Source organism: Osmerus eperlanus, chromosome 8 (assembly GCF_963692335.1).
Source record: "Osmerus eperlanus chromosome 8, fOsmEpe2.1, whole genome shotgun sequence".
In the NCBI taxonomy this organism is placed as follows: Eukaryota; Metazoa; Chordata; class Actinopteri; order Osmeriformes; family Osmeridae; genus Osmerus; species Osmerus eperlanus.
The window spans coordinates 7016800-7036283 of NC_085025.1; the positions used below are offsets into that span (position 1 = coordinate 7016800).

At 45.9% G+C, this 19484-nt stretch overlaps 2 protein-coding genes across 2 annotated transcripts; both read left to right on the plus strand.

The window, feature by feature from the left end:
* The first annotated feature begins 17 nt into the window (after positions 1–17).
* Positions 18–2961, plus strand: e2f6 (E2F transcription factor 6). The gene is made up of 8 exons (XM_062466952.1): positions 18–520; positions 622–680; positions 770–822; positions 918–1104; positions 1325–1465; positions 1634–1748; positions 1999–2158; positions 2439–2961. The coding sequence occupies exons 1-8, from the start codon at positions 164–166 to the stop codon at positions 2474–2476; spliced, it is 1110 nt and encodes a 369-aa protein (XP_062322936.1). The 5' UTR covers positions 18–163; the 3' UTR covers positions 2477–2961.
* A 272-nt stretch (positions 2962–3233) lies between these two features.
* On the plus strand, positions 3234–19270 carry asap2b (ArfGAP with SH3 domain, ankyrin repeat and PH domain 2b). The gene is made up of 28 exons (XM_062466949.1): positions 3234–3684; positions 6518–6590; positions 7635–7780; positions 7995–8069; positions 8225–8274; positions 9818–9947; positions 10230–10315; positions 10797–10872; positions 11063–11149; positions 11711–11814; positions 12175–12244; positions 12886–12973; positions 13561–13609; positions 13736–13902; positions 14230–14363; positions 14657–14751; positions 15078–15255; positions 15427–15512; positions 15686–15801; positions 15892–15959; positions 16086–16193; positions 16443–16776; positions 16852–16953; positions 17166–17424; positions 17700–17758; positions 17861–17937; positions 18100–18219; positions 18475–19270. The coding sequence occupies exons 1-28, from the start codon at positions 3559–3561 to the stop codon at positions 18547–18549; spliced, it is 3138 nt and encodes a 1045-aa protein (XP_062322933.1). The 5' UTR covers positions 3234–3558; the 3' UTR covers positions 18550–19270.
* Positions 19271–19484: the final 214 nt, after the last annotated feature.

Consider the following 19484-nt stretch of genomic DNA (forward strand, 5'->3'; position numbering starts at 1 on the left):
CTGAGCAGTGGTGGCGCGGGCTTGCTTCCGGATCAAAACATCATCTCTTCCTGTCTAGCGAACGTGAATCTCAAATAAACAAACATGAAACAAGCGTGAGTTTTGTTGAACTAATGTTCGAATGTAGCTTATTTGTCAGCAGACGTAATATATTGATTCGACCATGGTGAAATGCGTGGTCTCGGGGTGTCCTAATCGCATCGACAATAAAGGAGCTTTTACCAATCGACCTTCCAAAAGGTTCTTCAATTTTCCCAAGGATCAAGCTCGAGTGAAAGTGTGGCTTGCAGCCCTCAGAGAAAGCGAGAAAGAGGATTTAACAGAGCAACACATTATTTGCGAAGATCATTTTCTGACGGACCATATAACACCTCGAGGAATAAGCGAGGATGCTATTCCTATCATGCCACCATACCTTGACGGACCGTTAGGTTTGATCAGCCCCTGGGGCGCGGAGTCGTCTGACGATGGGGAGGAGGAGGTGTGCCCAGATGATGCTGATGCTGCGGGCCTCCATTGGGTGCGATTGCTTTGACTATTAAAAAGATAACTGAGTATTTTAAGTATGCATTGTTTTAATTATTCATAACCCACGTCAACGTTTCATATTTTGAATAACAGGATGAAGATTTTGAAAAGGAAGACCTTGAGCTTCAATCAGGGACGGAGACAGAATCCTCGTAAGATTGCCCACCATGTTTACTTTCTTCTAATCACTGGGCTTGTTTTGATTGTTTCTAACTTTTATTTATATATGTTTTACTGTTAGTGTCTTTAAAAAGGAAGGGACTACCCAAAGTAATAACCCTGGTCAAAGAAAAGGTATGTGACAATTTTATCCTCATAATATCTGCATTTCATATGTAAGTGCTTGTTAGTTTTTTTACTTTGGTTTGTGTTGTTATGGTACAAACTAGATCTATCCCTGGGTACATTGACCAAGCGCTTCGTCGAGGTATTGCATTCTTCCCCTGATGGCGTAGTCGACCTCAACGAGGTGGCTCCCCGCCTCCGTGTACGCAAACGGAGGGTATACGATGTCACCAACGTGCTTGAAGGGATCCACCTCATCAGGAAGCAGTCCACTAACAAGATTAAGTGGATGTGAGTACAATTCCAACCATTTCAACTCTTTCCTCACTCCACTCTTAAGAGCCTCCATTTGTACAGTTTACATGCGGATTAGCCTTCTGCCGCCGTGATATTCCAATAAAGTCTAAGTACATATGTGTTGAAAAGTTTTACAAAGCGTGCAACACAGTGTGATTTCTATAACAACAGGGATTTCCAGTAAGGTTTTCTATTTCTCTCTCCCTCCCCCCAGAGGGCATTGTCCAGCCATTTTAAAGCAGAGACTGCAGCATGAACTGGGGAACCTGAAGATTGTGGAGGAGACTCTTGATGAGCTGATCAAGAGCTGTGCCCATCAGCTATTTGACATGACTGACGACATGGAAAACAGCAAATATCCTTTATATATATCAGACCATACCTGATATGATTTAGCTAATACACATTATTCTGTTTGTGGAAGAAAAAAAGCTACTTGTTGTAATGACTCTCCTCCAGCAATCATGAAAGACACATACATTGTATATCAGCAAGGCACAGTCTTCTTTAACTGCCAATCTACATCAGCCTACGTCACTCACGAGGACATCAGTCATCTCAAGGTTTTCCAGGACCAGACAGTTATAGCTATCAAGGCACCAGAGGAGACCAAGCTGGAGGTGCCCACACCCAAGGAGGTGAGCTCTTAGGTGGGAGGAGGGTGTCTAAACCTAACCTGTCTCTCAGTCAAGGTACCTAGCAGACTCTTTTCTTTAGTTGTCTTTTTATTTGTATATTTTTTATACAATTTGAGATTGTGGCAATGCAGATTATGCCTGGCATGATATGTAAACCAATATTGGTTATGTGCAAAACCAGGCTGCTCACTGGTCTTTTGGCAGGGTGTATGAATCAATTGGCTGCTAATCCGCTTGTGTTCCATATCAGGACAGCATCCAGATCCACCTGAAAGGAGGGAGAGGCCCAATGAAAGTCTTGACCAGTGAGATGGACAGGCCAGGGGACACAGAAGGCACCAGGGGGGAGGCAGCGGTGGGCTTCATAACATTGGAGGAGAGCAGGATCAAGACCATGCCACTCAGCACAGGTAAAAACCAAGCTGTCCATCAGGCTAACGATTTAATCGCTTCTCCATTCCAGTGGACATACCAAGTGTGTTTTCCAATGCTTGCAGCAGAGGGCAGTATTGGCCAAAAGATAGGCACTGGGCAGGCATGGAATGAGTAGTTAGAAATCAGATTAATTTGCACAGACCATCTTTGGAGCTTGCTAAGATATCTCATCTCAGAAATAAGGAGTGGAAATGAGAGTATCTGTGGTGTGGGCGTTCTAGTTGACTTGTGTTGATCTGTGTTTTTCTCCTGTAGGTGTGCTGGGTCCACAGACAGCTGTCCAGAGTGCGTAGTCAGCAGCGTGACAGGGCGCTGTCCTCTTTGAACATTTCCATCAAACTGTTTGGATGTCTCATACTTGGAATACATCATGGATGTCTATGGCAATTTTTTCAAGGACTAAATGTAAGTGGTTACAGCGGAAGAGATCACAAAAATCCAACTTGATTGTGAAAACGGACATGACAATAATTCACGGAATTGCAAGCTTTATTTTTATATGCGTTATTCTGAGTTAACTAAAGTAAGTAATTTGTAGTTGCAACCGCCCTGTTGCCATAAGACAGCATTAAGATGTCAAAGTAACATGTTCATGTACAGAAAATTGTGTTATGGATTGTCATGCTGTGAGATGGACAGTATTTATGCTTTTTTTCCACTTTTGTACTCTTTTTTTTTGTCTTCATGTCTAGTGGGTGTTTTTTCCTCCATGTTCTATTACTATTGAAAAGTATACTTTTCAAGCATCCTCACCTTATTAAAGTAAGTCGTAACTGCTGACAGTGACAGTTTTTTGCAAACCACATAGCTCAAATACACCGCCCGCTCTGTTTATATCATAGTGTTTATACAAGTTAACTTAAGTTAACCTAGGAGTTTCGTATCCAATCACATCTGTAACATCGTGTCATAGCGTAGTCATAGACTGATACGGCAGGCATGCTAAAGAAGTGTGCAAAGGTAAATCCATGCACATTCCTATTGGTCGAAACCTGGCTATTTACATACGTTCCGCCCCGTTTCTCCCAGGTTGACGCTCTGCAACGCAGCGCTTTATACAGGTTGTTGTGAAATCTTTGGTGTAGCAAATTTTCACTGGTCCTTTCAATTATTTGGGTCTCTGGACTGTAACTAACCATGGAATAATGGAACTGTGTATTTACTCACAGAAGTGGACCCAACGATCGCCCCTCATTCATGCGTAGGCAAAGTGGAGCTACACTGATACAGGAATGGCAAAGTTGGAACGATAATTAGGCTACCTCTTTTGATCAGAAAGCTAATTTGTGTAACAACTAGCTGTTTCATAGACAACAAGAAAAACATTAACATATTTAATTATCTAATAATTTTTCAAACTCATCAACCGTGAATTATGCCGGACATAATTACAGTCACGGAATTTGTAGAAGAGACAAATGAGGACTACAAAGCGCCCACAACCTCAAACTTCACCACACGGATGTCCCATTGTCGGAACGCCGTGGCAGCACTGGAAGAGGTAAGTTAAAGAAAGGATGACAATTATGGCCATCAAAACTGGACGAAATAACGATTTTTCACGAGTTCTGGACATTACGTTAAAAAAGGAACGAAAGAAACATTACTTCCTCTTTTTGAAATCCGAACATTTCAGATCTTAAACGGGTTGTGTTGAACCTCGCCCTTGCCTAGCAGGGTAGGCTACTCAGAGCTGTCAATAACCCTGTATGAATAGCTGAACTTCCAATTGCAACAATTAAAGAAGGAAGATGCAGAAACTAGGGATACAAATGTAGCCTATACATTCCTGAATCCATTATGATGTTTTAATTGCAGACAAATATTTGCAAAGGTAGAATTGGTAGAATTACATTTCAGTAGCCTATGTTTAATTTCTAAACAGTTTTCAAGGCCAAACGTGCTCGGAAGTTGTAGAATCACCCTTCTAGTATCAGGGCTGATTCTGTGAAGATTATATAGATGAATGTGAGGACTTCTGCAAAACGGACAACCCTATACTTCTTGGCATTATTAGGCTACATAGTTTCTACTGCCTGGGGCGTTGATGCCTGACATCAGGAGTGTGCAAACGTTTGAGGTCACTGAGTCTTAAGCCAATCATCTGAGTAGTAAGGGTTTATTTGTTGGAAAAACACACCAATCAGTTATTGGTGGTGAAAGAAACATTAATACAGAACATTCTAAACATGTCCAAGCTTCCTACATGGTTTACCAGAAGTTTCTTTGACTTTGGTGTCTGTTGTTCTGTCCAAGTGGTCTCAGCTTTAATAATGTTGAAGTCAGTACTTGAAGCTGAAAATAGGATTTCCCAGAGTGGCCTAAGACTACTGTATTGCATTAGCCAAGGAAGCACGAGGACAGTTGGTAACTGTAACACATGGATGACATTTCCTGCACTCTGTGAAAACAAGGAAGTTTATACAAGCAGTATATTCACACAACAACCACTCTATATCTTAGGTGAAACAGAACAGAGAAGCATTCTATCTTTTGTACTCCTCCAGAATAAACAGTCTGACAACACAATCTGTCCCTTTGTGTGGACGACGACAGCATTCTCACACTTTCAACCTGGACTCAATGAGCCAACAGTCACACATTCATGCACATTAGCGACAACACATAGACATGCTCTGGCTCTACCCGGTCAACAGGCAACACTCCACTTTCCCGTTTTACAAGTCTGTCTGAGATTGTTGATAAAGTATCAATTTGGAGGGAAGCTGTTTAGCTTGCACCATGCCGCATCCCGTGTTGTGGGGAACACCACTGGGCTCTCTCCCTCTATTTTCTCGTTCTCTCTACCCTCATCCCCCTCGCTCTCCGTCTTGATCTTTTTCTCCACCCTCTCTCCATTTTCTCAGTCTACCTTAGAAGAACAAAGCTTTAGGCTGCCTACATGATGTACTGCTGAATTCTGGGAGAATCCCTGGGGGCTGGGCTGGGGCTGTGTTTGTCTGCTCCTGTCCTAGCATGCGCTCTCTCTCTCTCTCTCTCTCTCTCTCTCTCTCTCTCTCTCTCTCTCTCTCTCTCTCTCTCTCTCTCTCTCTCTCTCTCTCTCTCTCTCTCTCTCTCTCTCTCTCTCTCTCTCTCTCTCTCTCTCTCTCTCTCTCTCTCTCTCTCTCTCTCTCTCTCTCTCTCTCTCTCTCTCTCTCTATCTATCTATCTATCTATCTATCTATCTCTCTCTATCTATCTCTATCTCTGTGTGTCTCTCTCTCTCTGTGTCTGTGTCTGTGTGTCTCTCTCTCTGAACCACATAGCCCCCTCTACCCTTTCCTATCTGAGAGTCCAGCCTGTCCTGGCCTGCCTGCTACCTCTCCTCCTCTCTGCATAAGTGTCTGTCTTCCTGTACGAGCCAACACCAGAAGTCTTCTATGAGGGGTGTCAACCACTATCACAGGCTTCAGTCTCCATTTCACTAATCTGTCTAGCAACCATAATAAATAATGAGTAAGACAAAAAAGAGAACTATCAAGCCCAAGTCTTTTGGGGTGGAGGACTGGTAAGAATACATTGAATCTGAGTTCAACAACAAACACGTCTACTCATCAAGTCTGTGTGTGGGACGCCCACCTGCATCCGCACCATGACTCACACTGGTCCCATGCCCTGGAGTGATGACTCATTGTTTATGAGCTCTCGTGTCTGTGATCAGAACTGTGTGATGGAAATGAAACTTCTGACTTTCACAACGACTGCTAAGGACTAATGGACTGACCACAAGATTTCACATGAAGTTGCTTAATGCAAAATGTATCAGTTAAAAAAATAATTTAAAAGGAATCACGTATCTGTAACTTATTTGTATACAGTATTGTACTACTGTACAATGGCTCCACAGCCTTAAAGTGTGTTTTGCCAGAAAACATTTCCTTGTTTTTTTGCAGCTCTGTCTAGGTTGAGAGTTGCACAGCATCAGAGAGGGGATGTCGCTGTCACTGTACAGTCTCACAACTCAGCAGGCGTGAGCTGGGCTCAGTGCCCTGTCTGTGGAGTTTCTGTGTAAACATTAGAGCAGGGCTGGGCCAGTCCTTTGCTCAGCCACTGAAATAATTCCCTGGGAATTCATTCACTGACTAAGGCCTGGGCTCCTGTGTGTGTGTGTGTGTGTGTGTGTGTGTGTGTGTGTGTGTGTGTGTGTGTGTGTGTGTGTGTGTGTGTGTGTGTGTGTGTGTGTGTGTGTGTGTGTGTGTGTGTGTGTGTGTGTGTGTGTGTATTTAGTTGGTGTGTGTGTTAGGGGTTGTTTTGTTGGTGTGTGTGTGTGTGTGTGTGTTATCACCCTCCTACCTCCCTGCTGACTTGGACCCTGTGGGCTCCTTCTTCAACAGACTCTGGATCTAGACAGAGGGGTTCTGCACAAGATCAAGAAGTCTGTCAAGGCCATAAACAACTCTGGCTTAGGTGAGTGCTCAGTCTCTGTGTGAAATCCTTTTTAATTAAAAGCCAACTGCATGCATCAAATAACATATACAGGGGTACGATGCTTCTGTAATGGAAAGTGTTGGTTAGTAGGTGAGCTCTATGTCGAGGATGGTGGAGTGTAACGTTAATGAGGAGAAAGAGAGAGAGAGATAGCAACCCTGTCTGCATTCCTCCCATTCCAGACACCTGTCTCAGCAGGCTTGGGGAGGAGCAGAGGGGGACTCTGGACTCCCTCTCTGTTGATACATACAGTTTCATTCACTCAGGCTTTCATCCTCCATTGCTGCCCCTCCCTAGCTTCCCTCTAGAACTACAAATACCAGCTGGCCTTGGAATTCTATTGGAGTGTAATATTGACTCACTGAGAATACATTATTGCCACTCAAGCTTATGTCTGGTGCGGTGGGTAAACTCCAGAACATGCACGCCTCTATTCACTGTTCATTGTTCTGCTCATGGAACAGCCATGTGAGAATGTCATGACCATATATGATTTTTATTTTTACTGAAAAATCCTTTACTTCTTCAGTATAGAGTTTAGAGACAGGAAGCAAGCTGAAACATTGTTCCGTGTTGAGAAACAATACAGGAGCAATATAAATACAATGTGTTGTAAAATAGACTCACACAATGTCCAAGAATGTTTCCTGTCTTGCAGGGTAAGCTCCTCTGTGTTGGTGTTGCATCATAGCAGACATCTGACTTTCTGCCACACTTTGAATCCATGGCACACAATTTTTGAGCCACTAGATATGTATACCAAACTGAACCTTCAGTCTTTTAGTAATCTTGGAACAGAAGTAATTTCATGTGTTAGCCAGGTATTGTATGAAGGAGTTATAACTCACTGCCTCGTGGTACTGTTAAGGAGGGCAGTCTTACTCATAGGACACATGCAAAATATAGCATAGCAGAATGTAGCATAGCATATAATTGGATATTATTACAAAATAGCCCAGAAATTCCCTCTACATTGTGGTATTTGCTCAGAAACAGAGACTGATCTGTGTGTTTATGTGTCAGCCCATGTTGACAATGAGGAGCAGTACATCCAGTCCGTGGAGAAGTTTGGGGACAACTCGTTCAGCAGGGATGACAACGAGGTGGGCTCTGCCTTCCTGAAGTTTGCAGTTCTCACCAGAGAGCTCACAGCTCTCTTCAAGAACCTGGTGAGTTCCCAGAGCACCACCCACCTAACCCTACCATGTTGTTCCCCTCATCCATCTGTCTCTCAGTTAACTTTTCTGGGGGGGTTTCAATTGCTTTTTGGCTTAGTTTGAATGAAGCCGTGAGACTTCTTTAGACCTGAGTGATGTGTGATGTCAGGACGTTGCAATGTAAGGTTTGCAGTATTTCACTATCTGGCTCTTCTGATGTTTGCAGCTGCAGAACATGAACAACATTATCACCTTCCCATTAGACACGCTGCTAAAGGGAGATCTGAAAGGTGTGAAAGGGGTATGTGTTTTGAAATGTTCCTGCAAAATGGTATTATATTATATATAATGGTATTATTCTGTGGACAAGCAAACAATGTATATGTACTGATTGTTGGAATGTCTGTGTACATTCTGTTCATAATCCTGACATACATATTGTTTTGCATTCTGCAGGACCTGAAAAAGCCTTTCGATAAAGCCTGGAAGGATTACGAAACAAAAGTGTAAGAGGCAATTTACAAGATTTCCCCTGCCTAGCCCTTTCATTCGAGTTTGAAACTAGAGCAGCAGATGGGTGGGTTCAGCCCAAGTTAGCGATTACAGCACAAGCACAAGGAAAGCACGTGGTCTGCAATGTGGGTGTTTCTGAAATGCTTACCTGATACAACAACACCTCAAACTCATTGTGTTGGTTTGTTCACAGCCAATAGACAGAGGACTTTTACAGGTCAGCTGGAACGTTTCATGAAACAGCTGATAAGCCAGACAAAGACAGGCCACATGATAGAGAAAAGGACTATCCAGCAGCCTCAGTTGTGAATGCTCTATTGTTAGTAAGGTTACAACAGTGTAACGTCTGAGAATGACCATGTGAAGACAATGGACAGTCAAGCTTGGATTCATCTCAAGAGACTGGTGTTTTAAGCGTATTTAATCAGTTACTTAACACAACAGGTATTCCAGTTTACTGTGCAATTCTTGTACACAGAAAACACTTGCAGGGAAGCTACATTAAGACAACATGAATGTCAGTCTTCGAGGTTTGTTCATTTTGTTGAGAAAGAAGGTTCTAGTTTAAGGGTGTTTTGGTCCTTATGATTGAACAAGTTCATCAGGCCTTGTCCAGACTGGGCTCCATCATGCCCTTTGACCTTTGTGCCCTGTCCTTCCCCTCCCCGTCCTTCCCGTCCCCGTCCTTCCTGTCCTTCCCGTCCCTGTCCTTCCCCTCCCCGTCCTTCCCGTCCCCGTCCTTCCTGTCCTTCCCGTCCCTGTCCTTCCCGTCCCCGTCCTTCCTGTCATTCCCGTCCTTCCCGTCCCCGTCCTTCCTGTCATTCCCGTCCTTCCCGTCCCCGTCCTTCCTGTCATTCCCGTCCTTCCCGTCCCTGTCCTTCCCGTCCCCGTCCTTCCCATCCCTGTCCTTCCCGTCCCCGTCCTTCCCATCCCTGTCCTTCCCGTCCCTGTCCTTCCCATCCCTGTCCTTCCTGTCCTTCCCGTCCCCGTCCTTCCTGTCATTCCCGTCCTTCCCGTCCCGTCCTTCCCGTCCCCGTCCTTCCCGTCCCCGTCCTTCCCGTCCCCGTCCTTCCCGTCCCCGTCCTTCCCGTCCCTGTCCTTCCCGTCCCTGTCCTTCCCGTCCCTGTCCTTCCCGTCCCTGTCCTTCCCGTCCTTCCCGTCCCCGTCCTTCCCGTCCCTGTCCTTCCCGTCCCTGTCCTTCCCGTCCTTCCCGTCCCCGTCCTTCCCATCCCTGTCCTTCCCGTCCCTGTCCTTCCCGTCCCTGTCCTTCCCGTCCTTCCCGTCCCCGTCCTTCCCGTCCCTGTCCTTCCCGTCCCTGTCCTTCCCGTCCCCGTCCTTCCCGTCCCTGTCCTTCCCGTCCCTGTCCTTCCCGTCCTTCCCGTCCCCGTCCTTCCCGTCCCTGTCCTTCCCGTCCCTGTCCTTCCCGTCCTTCCCGTCCCCGTCCTTCCCGTCCCTGTCCTTCCCGTCCCTGTCCTTCCTGTCCTTCCCGTCCCTGTCCTTCCTGTCCTTCCCGTCCCGTCCTTCCTGTCCCCACAGGACTAAGATGGAGAAGGAGAAGAAGGAGCATGCTCGGCAGCATGGGATGATCCGGACAGAGTTCCGGGGAGGGGAGATCGCCGAGGAGATGGAGAAAGAGAGGCAGATGTTCCAGCTGCAGATGTGTGAGGTGAGAAGGTGCACCTGTGCCTCCAGACCACAGGAGGGCACTGGGCTTACTTGATTCAACATTAAGTCTGTGTGTTGGGGCTTGTGCTACATTTGAATGTTGTACCTCCTGCTTTGATTGTTGGTTTTTGAAATGTCATGTCTTCATTCCTCATTGATCTCCAATGTGAATCTTGGCGTATGTAAAAGGGGAGGAAAGACAGGAAGGAGTTAGATGGCAGAGATATTTATGTTCCTGTTGTTACCAGTCTTCCATGCCTACTACCAATCTTTCCTTTCCTAGTATCTTCTGAAAGTGAATGAAATCAAAGTCAAGAAGGGAGTGGACTTTCTCCAGAACCTCGTCAAATACTTCCACGCCCAATGCAAGTATGTTGTTCAGACATCCATCTGATGTGTCCTTAGCCTTATCTGAATACCCATGAGTGTATCTCACTCTCCTCCCCTCTCCTCCCCTCTCCTCCCCTCCCCTCCCCTCCCCTCCCCTCCCCTCCCCTCCCCTCTTCCCCCTCTCCTCCCTTCCCCTCCCCTCTCCTCCCTCTCCTCCCCTCTCCTCCCCTCTCCTCCCCTCTCCTCCCCTCCCCTCCCCTCCCCTCCCCTCCCCTCCCCTCCCCTCTTCCCCCTCTCCTCCCTTCCCCTCCCCTCTCCTCCCTCTCCTCCCCTCTCCTCCCTCTCCTCCCCTCTCCTCCCTCTCCTCCCCTCCCCTCTTCCCCCTCTCCTCCCTTCCCCTCCCCTACCCTCTCCTCCCCTCTCCTCTTCCCCCTCTCCTCCATTCCCCTCTCCTCCCTCTCCTCCCTCCCCTGTCCTCCCCTCCACTCTCCTATCATCTCTTCTCTCCTCTCTTCTGCAGCTACTTCCAGGATGGGCTGAAGGCAGTGGAGAGTATGAAACCATCCATAGAGAAACTGGCTACAGACTTGACCTCAGTGAGAGCTCTTTTCTCTTCCTGTCCTAAGTAGACCATTCTCAGAACATAACGTTTTTGCTGTTTTCACAGGTCGCTTCTTTATATCATGGTGATTTTTTTAAAATAATTTCCTTGCATATTTAACAATTCTTTCGCTTAACTTTCTGTCTTCCTCTCCTCTGTCTGTTCCCTCGCGCTTCTGTCCCCAGATTAAGCAGACTAGCGATGGAGAGAGAAAACAGCTGACTCAGCTGAGGGACACTCTCAAGTCCTCCCTTCAGGCAGAGCAGAAGGAGGTAAATGACAGCATGTTAGCGTAAAGCCATGGACTCTCCGGGCTACTACTGTAGCTACTGTAACTGTGTTTTTTAACCAGCTAACCTGCTCTTGTTGACACTTTTAGAAAAGGGTGCTAGGTACACATACAAAATTACAATGTGATTTGCCATTTGGAGTTGTTCATAACCAGAGGAAAGGATTTGTAAAGAGTTAAACAGCTTTAGGACGGCAGGATACAGTACATTCACCCTTGTTTGCCACAGCAGCCTGGCTGCTCAGTGAGCATTAGAATATATTATTCACTCTCCAAGGCCTCCATGTCAATCTCATGGCTTAGAGATTCCACAGTCACACCTCCATTATTTGAATAGAGTGAAACACAACCACAGCCAGAAACATAATGCTGAATCACTAGTTACTATTCTTATGTACTGTAGGATGATTAAGGCAAAGTAAGAATTGGTGAAAAAGTGTTGAATGAGAGGAGTTTTAGTGTGGGAAGTCTTTGAGACTTGTCTCTCTTCTGTGGATGTGTTTGTGTGTGTGTGTGTGTGCACGTTTACGTGTGTGTGTGTCAGGACTCCCAGGCTAAACAGAATGCAGGATACAGTCTGCACCAACTCCAAGGCAACAAAGCCTACGGCACAGAGTACGATGGCATGCTGTACAAGAAAAGCGAGGGGTGAGTCGACATTCGAAACACAATTTAATGTCTTCACAGATGGGATTTGCACCTGTGTGTTCAGGTGTTTGTGATCCACACTCAAAAAATTGCACTCTGTAGAATTATTTCAATTAGAATACGTTTGTGAATGATCCGATTTGGTTCCAAATTGCACCTCTTTAAAAGGTTTGTAGTTTATGTAGAAACAGTTATTTGGGCCCAAAATGGTTCTATTTGCTCTAAAACGGTTGTATCTCCTAAAGGGACTAATGGCTCCACTGTAGCACTCCTTTCATCTTTAATACTGGCGGACAGAGTGGGGTAGTGTTCAGTAGGATAGTGTCGCTAATGCTTGTTTCTGTTGTATTCTTTCTTCAGCCTGAGGAAAGTGTGGCAGAAAAGGAGGTGTTCTGTGAAAAACGGCTTCCTCACAATCTCCCATGGAACGGTACATGAACCTCAACATGCTCTCCTCAGTTGCCTTGCATGTGAAACTGAGGCTGTGCACTCTGCTCGGGTGTTCTGCATGGTAGCGCCCCCTCTGGGTTCTTAGGGGTGTGCTTTCTCTTCTCCATGAATAAGAAAAAGCTCTGGCCGAAGCACAATTCTTTTTTTATATATTTTTTTGTGATTGTGAAGTTTTTACCTGTAGAGCCAAAGAGCATATCAAGACAGAGCAAGCACCAGAAGAAGAGAAAAAGGAGGAGGAGCGTGAGGAAAAGGATGACAGAGTTCAGGGTGGGAAGAAGCACTCTGCACAAGAATGTCTCAAAGTCGAGAGAATTGTAGGGATAGTTTGGACACTATCGCAGTAGGTTGGACACTATCGTCCTGATACCTATATGCTTGAGGAGGGTCTTAACCTTGAACAATTCATGCCTTGGTTACGTTACTGAAAAGGGTCTTTTTATTCCTCAGAAATATCTATTTTCCCTCACCACTACATCAGTCAGCTGGCTTTACTCATGCGAAAGGTTGACAGACCATACAGTTTCACCCATGCCCTCTGTCAGAATGATAACATTGTTGTTTATTAGGCACTCCCCTCCCCCCTCTCTTTTCTCACACTCCTCTCTGTCTGTCTCATAGGCCAATGCACCCCCAGCTAAACTCAACCTTCTGACCTGTCAAGTCAAGTGTAACCCGGACGAGAAGAAAAGCTTCGACCTCTTCTCCCGTGAGTTGGTTGTTTCCTTGTCCAATTAGCAAAATGGGAATGAGTCTGGAACTTATCATTTTCAATTTCCAAGGGGTGTAAGAGGCAGACCAGAATGCCTCTAGACGCAATTGGATGGAATTGGATAGATACAACCAATCAGAGCAACAAATCCTCTTGGTTGTTTACGGAAATGGCTCAACAGCACTTTTCTGTACCGTCATCATAATGAACCCACCTCATATCAAATAAATAGCTGTGATTGGCCCGAGCAGATTCTGATAGAGAAATCTGTTTGAATGGGAGGGGGGCCACTGGCCAGACCCATCGGCCAGAGTAAATGAAACATCAGAGCGGGCAGACTGGTCTGGCTCCCAGGCTAATCATGAAATACTGTAACTCACACCAGTCAACTCATATGATTCACTTGAAACTATTTTGTTGTACTGGGGGGAGTGTTTATCCATTAACATGACTATATTGGCCTGCTGGCTAGTTTTCAGCCAGAGTACCCTGTGCAGTTTATAGACTCTATATTTACCATCTTACTGCTTCTGATCTTTGAGTTTATGTTTCTCATGCCGCTCATTCTCGGTTTCCCTAAACAGATGACAGAACCTATCACTTCCAGGCTGAGGACGAGGCAGATTGTCAGATGTGAGTGTCATCAACAGTCTAGCGGAGCGATGAGACTGGTCTACATCTGGGTGCTCTTCACGTTGACTTTGTTCCTCGCTGACTCCCTGATTTGGATTTGTGTTCTTCTTCTGTGGATGTCCACAGATGGATCTCAGTCCTCCAGAACAGCAAGGAGTTGGCTCTGAACAATGCCTTCCAGGGAGAACAGCACGATGGGGAGAACAACATTGTCCAGGAGCTGACCAAGGCCATCGTGGGAGAAGTGAAAAGGATGAGCGGCAACGACATCTGCTGTGACTGTGGAGCGCCCGGTGAGAGACAGAGAGCATTCTGGGAAATTAGCAGTTGGCTTCCTCCACCGGGCTTCCGATAGCTCTGTCAAACGGAAACGACGAAATTGTTTTAGTGACAACTCGAAATGGCATCCACGCCTGTGGAAGAATGTTTTGTAGGAGTATTGACACTTGCTTTCCACACTGTGATGTACTGAATGTGCTGGCACATTTTTTGGCTGTTTGACAAGCTTGTCAGACTAGTTTCTGACAGACAGGGAAATTGGCAGAGATTCCAACTTATATTAAAGACATACATGCAGCCTACTCTTTGCTCAATTGATCATGCCTGTTCTCTGTTTCCAGGGCCCACTTGGTTGTCCACTAACCTGGGTGTGCTCATCTGCATTGAGTGTTCTGGGATCCACAGGGAGATGGGCGTCCATTACTCCAGGATCCAGTCTCTCACTCTGGATGTCCTGGGAACCTCAGAGCTCCTGGTAAGTACTTCCTCAGATTTTAAATACTATTGGAAATCATTTCAAATACTTATCTGTACATAATTGATTGCAAACCAACACAATAATCCCTCCAAATTCAAACTTCACCCATCTGGCACTTCAGGGATACTTTATTAGGAACATTTTATTTGATTCCTTTTGAAATACTAGGAAATGGTATTTCCAAACTCTAATTTGGTGTGTTGTGGAGGCTGTGGTGGCTGGCTGAGGTTTCATGTCAGCAGGATTGGTTGCAGGAAACTTGATCTGTTGTGTTCTGTGTGTTCCCTTAGCTAGCTAAGAATATTGGAAACTCCAGCTTCAATGAGATCATGGAGGCAGACCTGTCTACTCAGGGAGTGACTAAACCCAACCCTTCCAGCGACATGTGGGTGACAAGGGTGATCTCACCCACCATTCTCCTTAACCCTCGTGCTGCCTTCGGGTCACATGACCCAAAGGTTCATAACGAACCATCGTTGTGTTTACCCAATTTTACCCAATACAAAAACAAATAAAAATAATTTTCTGCTTCACTTTGTTTTTGTATGCGGTAAAGTTGTCGCTATACGACGGTGGGTCACAATGACTGATGGGTCAGAACGACCCGAAGATAACACAAGGGTTAACCACATCACTGATCCCTTCAGCAAGTGACATCACAACGAAACCAGTCAACCTGAATATTCTTCTTTGTTGTGTTCTCGCCTTCAGGCAGACGCGGAAGGATTACATCACAGCCAAGTACACAGAGAAGCGGTTTGCACACAAGAGGCATGTGGACCTGCGTGTCCTGTACGAGGCGGTGAGGACTCGCGACATCCTGTCCCTCCTCCAGGTCTTCGCTGAAGGAGTGGACCTGATGGAGACCATCCCCATGGCCAATGAACATGTGAGATACACATCTGACCTTGTTCTCAACCAATGACTTTCATTTTCTTTTAGTTCATCTGTCTGTAGTCTTTGGTGCTTTTTTTCCAGCAATCAATGCGAGTCAGTTGGTATTTTGGAGTGTTTTTGGGGGTACTGTTGCCTGTAAGTATCCTCCTCTCCGTGCTCTTAGGAACCTGGAGAGACAGCATTGCACCTCGCTGTCCGAATGGTGGACCGGACCTCCCTCCATATAGTCGACTTCCTGGCCCAAAACAGGTACGGAGGAGGCCTCGGCAACACAGAAAGATGTGCTGCTGCACTGTCTGTCACCGAACCAGGATCATCAGAGATCTAGAATGTGAAGACACAACATGGGATTTAACATATTTACCAGTTCAATACGTAGTGGCTGTTAGTTACCAGACTGTGTGTGTGTGTGCGCTCCACAGTGGCAGTCTGGAGAAACAGACAGCCAAAGGGAGCACAGCTCTTCATTACTGCAGTCTGACAGACAACAGTGAGTGTCTCAAGCTGCTGTTGAGGGGTCGGGCCTCCGTCAGCATCGGTGAGTCATCCACAATACTGGAACAAGTAGCCAGGAGCGCCCATTAGTCCTTTTGAAAGACATGTCTTGATCATTGGCTTGTGTTCGCAGCCAATGAGGCGGGAGAAACCCCACTGGATATCGCCAAGCGGCTTCGTCACAAGCAGTGTGAGGAGCTGGTGAGTGTTTGAGTGGTCCACTGTGTTTACACTTCACAGATTGGAGGTTGTCCCTGTCATTTTGGGCTCTGTGAGAGGAGGTTGATGGCGTGCATGTGTGTTTATGCGTGCGTGTGTATTCGCCAGTTGAACCAGGCACAGGCTGGGAAGTTTAACGTCCACGTGCATGTGGAGTACGAGTGGCGTCTCCGCAACGATGACCTCGACGAGAGCGACGACGAGATGGAAGACAAGGTGAGCACTGGGGGGTGGGGGTGGGGGTTGGGGGTGGGGGGGGGACAAAGCATGATTCCATCTAGTATCTATGGTTCAAATCAAACACACCTCAAATACTTTCAAATGCAATGAGTTATTCAGACTGCAGCTGCTTTTAACCCTGGTGCTGAGAACACCACAGCAACACACTGTTTTAACGATGTTCTTATAAGGGGTTGTGTTGACAATGTGTGTGTGTATACTATCCCCCCCTGGCACCGCACCCAGCCCATCCCTTACAAGCGAGAAGAGCGCCCAGTCAGCTGCTTTGTGCCAGCCACGGGTCAAATGCAGCCCAACCTGGCTTCCATCGCCCGGGACGCTGCCTCCCTGGCCAGGGACAAGCAGAAGGCCCAAGCATCCAGCCTGATCAGCAACGAGACCTACGGAACTGTCATGGAGTTCAGCCCCCCTCCACAAGGGGTGACGGGGGGCACTGCGGTGCCAGGGGCAACCCTCCCATCTCTGCCTCCACTGCCTTGCCTGCCTCCCCTACCATCCCTGCCTCCTCTACCATCCCTGCCTCCCGCACCATCCCTGCCTCCCCGAAATATTGGAAAAGGTACAGAATGTCTCATTGTGTAACCCAATTTACTGTGCATAGACGGAAGGACTGACCTTTAGCACTCCTAAACAGCTTCTGTGTTCAAGCCTGGCCCGATGGAGGTGGTGGACAGACAGCGGTCATCCTCTGACCCTCCGAACCCCCTGTCTCCGGAGAATGACAGCTCCTTGTATGGTGAGATAGGATTTAAAATCCCTCTGTCTGCTTTGAGCGTTGGTGGGCGGGGTTTAAATGTTGATTGTACCAGGCGGGAATAATCCATTAAAATGTATGAATAATCATAATTAAAAGACAGCAAAGGACTTCTGTCATGTGGTTTTCCAACCTGTATGTCATCACTATGCTGACTGTACTGTGCCTTTTCCTCCCCCCGGTTCCTCCAATAGTGATTCCCCCAGCCGCCCCCCCTCCCCCAGCCAACAGGAGGATCAGTATGATGGAATTCAAGGCCAAGAACTTACCTCTACCCCCTCTACCCCTACCTCCAACACAGCCTGGGCCGGCTGCACCCACCATGCCACCCTTGGTTCCTACGCCCCCCCTTGCACCCCCGGCTAAACCCACAATGCCACCCCCCGTACCTGCACACAACCCCAATAGACCCAAAGGACACAAAGGACCCAAATCGCCTACATCGCCGACAGGGTAAGGCCTGGCTATTGGAGAGGAAGTTAAAATTAAGTTATTCTCATCTTTCCACGACTATCCACATTTATTTAAAATGTTTTTGTTTTTTTCGCTCCTGGGGAGGTGGTTTGTAGCAAAATGATGGAAATTAACAAATTAACTCAAAAGCAACCTTATGTTGTCTCCTCAAATGTCTCCATCAACACTAGATAGAAGTGTTTGTAATTGTGGTCTTCTTTATAAGTGCTGTGTGTGTGGTAGGTGAAGTGAAGAGAATCCTTCTCTGATTTCAGGCCAAATAAAAACCACCCTCAAAGGCCACCACTTCGGACTGGATCTGTAGATAGACCAGGTAAACACACGCACACACACATTCAAAGGGATGTCATTCATCACAATATGGGAGGTGCTGTTTAGTCATATGCAGTACTATGTTTTCTTGTTTTGTGAACAGCCAAGACTTTGCCACAGACTGGATCTGCCCAGAGCCCTGGCTGTCCCCCTGCTCCAAGGCCCCGCACAAACCACCCTGTAGGTTCCTGCTTCCTCCCAACTACTAGTTACAGAAAGGAATATGTAGCGTTACAGTCTACGTGAAGTAATTAAGTCAAATGAGACCTGAGAATTCCATTAACGAATACATGTATATGTCTGGTTGGTTGTTTGTGTTTTCTTCTGCGACTCACATCTCAGAAACATGGACCCAAGAGGGTGAAGGCCATCTACAACTGCTCAGCAGACAACCCAGACGAGCTGACCTTCAAAGAGGGGGAGGTGATAGTAGTGGATGGAGAGGAGGACCAGGAGTGGTGGGTAGGTACTGCACCTCCAACACACACGTCACTGCAGGAAACATACACAACCTACCTTCCTCCCCTTATTGGACAATCACTGATCTGACAATGCTGGATTGGTGACATCTGAGAAGATAAGCGTTTGTGCTTTAACCTGTTTTATCATGTCATAGCTGTGATTTCCTCAAGAAGAAGGTTGGGAAATTATGGGAAAATTCAAACAAGATAAAAGGTTTTTTATTATTGTTATGTGTGTCCTCTGTGTTTGTTGCAGGTGGGACACGTTGAGGCAGAGCCCACTAGAAAAGGAGTGTTTCCTGTGACATTTGTACATGTCTTCACAGATTGACTCATCAAAAAGTGTGACCAAAGTTGCCATCTTTTGGCCCGAGTTTCACATTTGTTCATGACACTGGACTGTAATGTACTGGACTGTGCTGCATATTCCTATTTGTGTGCCTGAAACTGAATGTGATATGGAAAATGAGTAGTATGTGATATTATGCTCATGTAACCATTCCTTGTCAGATAAGATGGCAAGTTGACCAGCCAACCCAAATGACCCAAATGAGACAAGAGGTGAACATTGTGTGCAGTTTAACAATCTTGATTTATCAAACAGGAGTAATATTTGAGAAGTATTGAGGATGTGTCAGCCAAATACTCAAAAAACCACCTTTATTTTTATTCTTTGTGTTACTGGGACTATACAAATGAACAGAGAGGAGCGTGTGTGAAATTAAACAGTGCCTTAGTTGTGAATCTGTGTAGTCTTTATTAGACAATGTGGTGTGTACACATGAGAGACAGACCTTGAGTCTTTCTGCAGTGACATGATTCAGGGAAAGTAATCCAGGAGACATGTTTGACAGTTACTGTGATTATCATGTTTGCAAAGGATTTCTGTGTATTGATGATGTTGAAAATGAAATGGGGTTACAAGGTAACTCATATTTAGCTGTTTGATTTAGCAACATCTACAGAAATGAAGTCGTAAAATTTCATTTTGGTGTACTTTCATTCTGTATTCTTTGGATGCATGATCAGCTATTAAAACTTAAGGAACTCTGTTTAGTGATTGATTTGTTCTAAACTGTATTTTGTGATCATGCAATAATTAATTGACAATTGTGTCTTTGAAACTTATATATATATATTCAGCAGTGCAAACTTGCAAAGAACACTGAAACATGGAGTAATTCGTTTAAGCACTTTTGTTAAATTTAAGTACTAGGCTTATTGTTTTACAAAATTAGAGGCAAGAAGACGATAACGGAACCATTG